Source organism: Rhagoletis zephyria, unplaced genomic scaffold (genome assembly GCF_001687245.7).
Source record: "Rhagoletis zephyria isolate East Lansing unplaced genomic scaffold, Rhagoletis_zephyria_1.1 Rzeph_scaffold_00405, whole genome shotgun sequence".
Lineage (NCBI taxonomy): Eukaryota > Metazoa > Arthropoda > Insecta > Diptera > Tephritidae > Rhagoletis > Rhagoletis zephyria.
The window spans coordinates 180,985-188,791 of NW_016157489.1; the positions used below are offsets into that span (position 1 = coordinate 180,985).

General features: G+C 36.0%; 1 protein-coding gene across 1 annotated transcript; it reads left to right on the forward strand.

Moving 5' to 3' along the window:
- Nucleotides 1-3,170: 3,170 nt before the first annotated feature.
- LOC108359527 (uncharacterized) lies at nt 3,171-5,740 on the forward strand. The gene is made up of 2 exons (XM_017611440.1): nt 3,171-4,764; nt 4,838-5,740. The coding sequence occupies exons 1-2, from the start codon at nt 3,445-3,447 to the stop codon at nt 5,693-5,695; spliced, it is 2,178 nt and encodes a 725-aa protein (XP_017466929.1). The 5' UTR covers nt 3,171-3,444; the 3' UTR covers nt 5,696-5,740.
- Nucleotides 5,741-7,807: the final 2,067 nt, after the last annotated feature.

The following is a 7,807-nucleotide window of genomic DNA, read 5'->3' on the forward strand; positions in this document are numbered from 1 at the left end:
GCAAATAGCGAACATGAGATGCTCTCTGAACTTCGGCGGGTCATGCAAGATTTGAAACCAGTTGACGCTGCATGGCACTCAGCACCCAAAGTCTTCGTCCATCCATCACTGACATCCTGCGATCAAGTATTTATTAGAGATGACTCCACTCGGCCATCACTTTTACCGCCGTGCAAGGGACCCTATAAAGTTTTGCCCCGGACACCGAAGTACCACATAGTTGAAATGGGAGGCAAGCCTGTCAAAACCACCATCGATAGGCCCAAGCCCGCTTTTGCTGCTACCGTACCTGGCTTCTGTAATGTGGCGTACCAACATAGCTAATTTCTAAAATCATCATTTTCATAATTTTACTACTTTACATTTGAATTGTAATAACTTTAAATTGTGTGCTATAATGTTCGCTGTACAACACTAAATCATTCCATTTATTTCATTAGCGCATACAAATACTTCTTTTTGACATTATGTCATTCTCGCATTCGCCCTTCAGTTCGTTCTTACATTTGTTCTTACATTCGGCCTATTCCATACCTGGCAGCGAATCGACACACAAGACTAAGTTTAAGCAATAAAATCGCGTTTCAACCTAAATGCATATAACTCCGGCTACGCCATCCACTGTATCTTTGCGCAAAACCCACATCGAAATTTACAAAAAAAAGCATGGTTCAAACCGAATTTGTTAATAAACTAGAGCTCGGAAATTTGGAACCTTTATATTAGATAAAAGTCTAATCCTTTGACCATACGTGCATGTTAAATTTTTTAGATTTGGGTGATGCGTTTGGATACAGCAACTCAAAATCATTATACAAATAACTAAACCGTACCCAAGTTTCTTGATAAGGGGCAACAAGACATTCTTTTTTGTTCGTTCATGTAAAGCAGTGGATAAAAATATACGTATATGCAAAAGGCAAATTTATCTGTTTAAAAGCGCACCACTAATATTTCCTGCAAACATCTTTTTGCTTAATTTTTATCTCGCTTCCGACACAGAATTGTTTTCGTACAAAATTACGCAAAAAAGCTGTCAATTTCTTACGCGTTCGTTTTTAGGCATGTAATTGTTACGAATTTCGAAAGTTCGAAGATACGATTCGGATTGCAACATAGCATTTCTGCGATTCGTAGCAAAATCCGAATATGCAGAATAGGGGCGAAAGTTTTTCGCTTACAGCTCCATACAATTTTTAAGCGCAAATACGTATGCGTGTAAAAAAAACACGCCTAATGTTTCAAACACGAAAAATATTTGACAAATTTAAGGATGGATTTGTTTTATGATGGGATCAGTTAAATAGTTATAACTATTCAGCAAAACTTTTTTGGACACTAAAAAATAACCAGGGACCCAATAGTTCCCATAGTCAGGTTATTCCTCTTAGTATGTTATATTCCAGCTGGTATTAGTAATCTTTAGGTATGTCCAACGTTGCTTCACTAATCCACGTATGGTAATACCGCTGAGGGCCAGAACCACGTGCAAAAGTTTCTGCTGTGCTTACGTCTTCAAATTATTTATATCTTATGTATCTTATATCGTTGTTAAAATGTAAAAGATTTGTGGTTATTCCTCAATTTTAATAGTTATAAATTATGTATCAAACTGTATTAAATTTGTTTGTGTTTAAATGGCAGGGAACTAGACCCTCGTATCGCCAGGTTATTCCTCCAAATTAATAATTTTTTAGTTATTCATCAGATTATAATTTTCAAAAAGTAATTATATACAATTTTAGAAAATGGCTCAAAACTAAGAGTGGTAATTTTTCGATAGTGTTAAAAACTATCGATAGTAGACGAAACCCAAACCATCGATACTATCGATAGTGCGATCGATAGTTTGACAGCTCAAGATTTTATATCATCGGTCCTAGCAATAGCATATCTTGTAGTACCGGGCGCGGTGTTAATAACGTTTTTCTTGCACGTCTACCAGCTCCCCTTACAACTAGTTTATTAGACGATATATATTTACCATTTTTTGATGAAAATACTCCTACATCTTGCTGACGGGCAGAAACTTACTCTTCTTCATCAGTTCAGATAAATTGGGGCAATAAACGAATCCAACTTCCAAATATTACCTTTTGCATCCTCACTGACGATATCATTTGGTATTTGATCATCCAAATCAGATTTTTCTAAAATGGCTTAAATTTTCTCTCTATTCATATTGACACATAAAAACACACAACCGCAACAAAAATACCCTTTTTACGAATTCGCAAAATAATGTCAACTTCACTTTTCTAAAATGACTTCAATTTATTCTCTGTTCATATTCGATCAAAAAAAGGAAATAACTGTATAGTTCAAAATCTTCACTTCTATATATATATATATGTACACACATTAGGCCGGGTCGATTTGTGGGGAGGCAAAAAAATCGCCCATTGCTCTGTGAAAATCATATTCTAGGGATCAAAATAAGAAACTTTGCCGAAGGAACCATACCTCTAAAACGAATTCTGATGTCCCCCAATTTGGGTCGAACTTTTGGGTAGGGGCAAATTTTGAAAAATCCCACTTTGACCCATTTAGAGTGCTCCAATCGAGTCCAAATGTATGACCGACCCCCACTAACTTTGGAGGCCCGACCCACCGATGCCAGTGGCACACCCCCTGGAACCCCCCTGGGGGTTCACCATACAAACATTTCAAAAAAATCGCCGGTTTTGCACTTTACATGAAAAAATCAGCGAAATGCCTATGTTTTTTCTTTTTGGAGTTTATTTTTCTCTTTAGAAATTTATTTAGTCAGAACATATGTAAATGAAAAAATAAAGTTAACTTAGTAATAGAAAATAAATTAAAAAAAATTATTAGAAATTAGCGTTTTTACAACCCTTTTAAAACCAAGGCATCACTGTGATGCATTTGCATGTCGTAAACATAGTTGTGTGGGTTTTTTATTCAACCGTTTTAAAAAATGAAGGTATCACTGTGACACAATTGCAAATCGGAAAATTGCTTGTGTGCGTTTTTTAAGACACAGCTGCATGTCGTAAACTTACTTGTGTAGTTTTTTTATAGCACCTACTTAAGAAATGAAGGTTGTTTTTACAACCCTTTTTGTGGGTATTTTAAGGCACCTTCTTAAGAAATGCGCGTTTTTTGCAACCATTTTAACAATTAAGGTATCACTGGAATGCGAAGCAACCCTTTTAAACAATGAAGGTATCACTGTGACACAATTGCAGATCGTAAAATTGCTTGTGTTGTTTTTTTTAAGCCACCACAAGACACAGCAGGTAGAATTGAAATTACCATTTCATTCTTATTACCTCGTCTCGTAGACCATATATAACGCAACAGTTTTTGTGAATGCATTAAGTCGTTGTGAAGAACTCAAAGTGTGAAGTGCTAATTTCAGATAAAAAAATATTTCAAAAAAAATAATAAGTGAAGTGACCATTCCAAATCAAAAAGTTTACAATGAATCCACCATCCTCTACACCGCAAGATGAAGCAACTACATCAACAACTATCGAAAACCCAATGAGTCATATACCCAAGCATGATGTTACTGTTTTTGGTGTGTCTACTGATTTAACTGATCTTAATTTACCAACCCATCTGGATATCTTGAGATATTATTTTTACTTAAGCGAACGTGCTAAAACAGAACAAAAAAAGTTTTCCCATAAATCATTCACTATTCAAGTACAAGATAAGTTGATTGGAATTTGGGAAAAACTTGGTATGGAAATAATGCTGAAAAAAAGTGTATTTAATAAATTGAATAAATTGCTTGACAAGTATCAAGAGCAAATCAAGAGAAGAAACAACACCCAACAATTTACAGAGTATGTAAAATCTCTGGAAACAATTTTTTACATTGGAACATGTAAATGCGATTTGAAGGCAGCTCCATGTGCATGCGGCTGGGTTCCCGAACGCCTCAAAGAGTTCATGCACGATCAACATAATCAGAGAAGACTAACAATGGATGCATTTGTGATGGAAACTGAAGAGCAAGGAGCAACGTCTATGTCATCAATGCCAACATACCAAGATCCCGATGATTCAACATACGCACCGCCACCGGTTCAAGAAGATATGGATAGAAGCACAAGTTCACAATACACAGAGAGATACGATTGCTTTAACTTTGCCTTGGTATGTGACAGATTTGGTGTGCCTGACAGAGTAGCATCAGCATTGGGAACCGCTCTTTTGCAAGATTTTAAAATTAAAGATAAGCATGGGAAACCTCTCATCATGGATAAATCGAAAGTTCGCAGAGAAAAAGAGAAATGCAGACAAGAAGTGCTTCGCAAACGGTTAGATGATACCAATTTGTTAGCGTTTTCATTCGATGGCAGAAAAGATGATACTTTAACGATAGATAAAATTGATGAGAAGTATCATACTAGGATGGTAAAAGAACCTCATCTTGTTATTTTGAGAGAACCCAATTCTGAATTGATTGGTTACGTAAGACTGGAACATGAAACCGCTGAATACAAAACAACCAAATTAAATGGTTTTTTCAACGATAAAAATATATCACTGGATGCATTAATTGGAATATGCACTGACGGTGAGCCAACAAACACTGGCCCACACGGTGGAATTATACGACGATTCGAATTGCTGTTAAAAAGACCATTGCATTGGTTCGTTTGCCTTCTACACTTCAACGAACTTCCGTTTCGGCATTTGTTTGAAGCTTTGGATAAATCAACCAGCACTGGACCAAGATCGGCAACCGGAAAACTGAGCCGTCAAATCGAAACTTGTGAAACTCTTCCGGTAAGTTATTGCTATCACTCATTTATTATAATTGTCAACCATTTTTAATTATTTTATTATTATATATTTTCAGGTGGTGGACGGCTTCCAGAAAATTGAGTTGCAAAATATGCCCCCTGCTCCAGAAAAAATTGAATTTTCCACCGATTCGAAGTACTTATACGACATGGCCCATGCAATTTCTAGCGGCGTGGTTCCGGTGGATCTGGCTAACATCAAACCAGGGAAAATTGTACATTCTCGGTGGCTCACCAAGGCCGCTAGATTATTGCGATTATATGTGACAACGGAAAATCCAGATGCAAATTTAAGAATTCTGGTTGAATTTATAATTAAATGTTATGTGCCAATGTACTTCAATATCAAGTATTACAGCTCTGTCGTGTACGGCAGTGCATTATTTTTCAAGTTCATTGGTTGGTCACGATTTCTAGAACCTCGTTTACGCAAAATTGTCAATCAAGTAATTAAAGATAATTCATATTATGCGCATTCGGAAAATATCTTGTTATCAATGTTGTTTGATGATAGCAAAGAAAAGCGCGACTGTGCCATCAAGAAAATTCTACGCTATCGAACCGATGTTGACGAGCCAATGGAACTTAGAGTTTATAAAAAACCAGATATAAACTTTAATTGCACAAGTTATACGGAAATGATCAATTTGAATGATATAAATATCGTATTTGAACCACCATTCACGCGAAGCATTCCGTACGATACATTGAAAGAATATTTAAATCAAGATGATCCACCGTTTAATGATCCAAAAATTCCATCACACATACAAGGAACGGAACGACATGTTCAATTGCTAGCTAGCGTTTCCAAACGGGTTATACCGGAAAATGTAGAGGCTGTTATGGCGACGACATTAGAGAGCCGTGCGAAATTGCCCAGACTTGAAAGTAAAAAAGACTTCAAACAATAATTTTTTTTAGTTTCTTTTCTATAACTCACTTAAATTAATTTTTTCATTTACATATGTTCTGACTAAATAAATTTCTTAAGAGAAAAAATAGATATTATTATAAATAAATAATAAATATTATTATAAATAAATAAATAAAAATAAAGAAAAAACATAGCCATTTAGCTGATTTTTTCATGTAAAGGCCAAAAATGGTGATTTTTTGAAATTATTGTATGGGGAACCCCCCAGGGGAGTTCCAGGGGGTGTGTCACTGGCATGTGTGGATCGGCCGTCCAAAGTTAGTGGGGGTCGGTCATACATTTGGACTCGATTGGAGCACTCTAAATGGGTCAAAGTGGGATTTTTCAAAATTTGCCCCTACCCAAAAGTTCGACCCAAATTTGGGGACATCAGAATTCGTTTTAGGGGTATGGTTCCTTCGGCAAAGTTTCTTATTTTGATCCCTAGAATACGATTTTCACAGAGCAATGAGCGATTTTTAAATCGACCCGCCCTAACACACATACATACATACATACATATAAGCGAGCTGGTTTTTACTTGCTAGTGCTCGTACTTTGTTCGAACTTGCGCTAAGAATAAAATATATATGTAGCTAAGCACATACTCGTTATCTTATTGGGCAATTTCGACCCACAAATACAGTATACGTAATTATTTTTGCCTAGCGCATCTTATGCAAGATAAAACACAAATTAAATATTTTCCAAGTTTAGTTTCATTAAATAATAAAAGTAAAAAAGTTTCGTCAGATTATAAAAAGCCTTTAAAAAAATTTTCAATTTTAAAAGTCGTTTGGGCAATTTTGACCAACGAATACAGGATAAGTGTTAAAGAAAATAATCTCCAGTTTTACTTGTCAACCAGAGTCAAGTTAGCTTTTTGTAAATACAAGTGGATTATTTTTTCTCAATTGATAACTTTTTTTGTGCAGGATAGTTTCAACTCTACAGCGGCCACTGAAAAACTTTCTTTCCTACCAAGAGCTGGTTCAAAAACCTACCAAAATGGCTTCGTTCTTCCCATTTCTTTTAATCTGGTTTTTATACTTAAAATAAAATATCCAGTAAACAAAAAGATCAGATAAATAGTTAGTATATACATATAGCACACACAAATAAAGTGGTGTGTGCTTTGAACCAAACCCATCTACCGGCATATATTTCGACCCACTGAATCCGAATCTGAAGTCCGTTTGACTTCTAAACCCTCAATTTCGCAATTTACTTGCGAAAAACCGAAAAAAGACAACAAATTCGCAGTTTATAGTTTTAATAAAGTCTTCGGAGTAAATGACGTGAAAAATCGTATCGGAAAATAAAAGTCCGTCGTTAGATTCATTTCTCATTTGAATACATACATATATTATGAAGTATGTACATATACATATTGCTACCTAAAGGTGAAAAGGTGCCAAGTCCATGTTTTGAAACTGCGAGAATTTCCGAAGGTAATTGGTAAATTTCTGCCTATACCAGTAAGTAACGGGGGTCTTAAATGATTGAGGGTAAAATTGATATTGCTAAAATTTGGCAAGCTGACAGAGAGACACATTACAACAAGCCAGAGATGTTTTCTGTTTTATGAGCAAAGAATCCTACCAAAACTTTAAGCGTCCTACCATCCTACCAACGAGTAAAAAACCTACCAGTTTTGGTAGGATGAGCCCAAAACGGCAACCCTGCGCTAGGCTCCAGTTTGAGATGAATTCATGAATTCTGTGGTACATTCAAAACATGAGTTGATTCTTGCAACCCTTTAATGTTGAAGCACCAATCTATTAATATCGTTCAATTATTTTAATATCTATTGCAACATTTTATATAGACAATACTAAAAAGTAAAAAACAATAATAATAGATTGGCGCTTACACATATGTTAGTGTTTGGCCGAGCTTCTCCTCCAACTTGTGGCGTGCGCCTTGATATTGTCACACAAAGCGGAGGGACCTACAGTTTTACGCCGACTCCGAACGGCGATTGTATTTTTATGAGAAGCTGTTTTTCATGGCAGAAATACACTCGGAGGTTTGCCATTGCCTGCCGAGGGACGACCGCTGCCAAGAAAAACCTTTTTCTAAATTTTTTGCGATGTTGCTTTGACCAGGG

What these genes read in the sequence shown, in the direction of transcription:
- LOC108359527 (XM_017611440.1), top strand. Translation starts at nt 3,445, where the DNA reads ATGAATCCACCATCCTCTACACCGCAAGATGAAGCAACTACATCAACA. An exon ending in AAACTTGTGAAACTCTTCCG is followed by an intron (nt 4,765 to 4,837) that starts GTAAGTTATTGC and finishes ATATATTTTCAG; the next exon opens with GTGGTGGACGGCTTCCAGAA.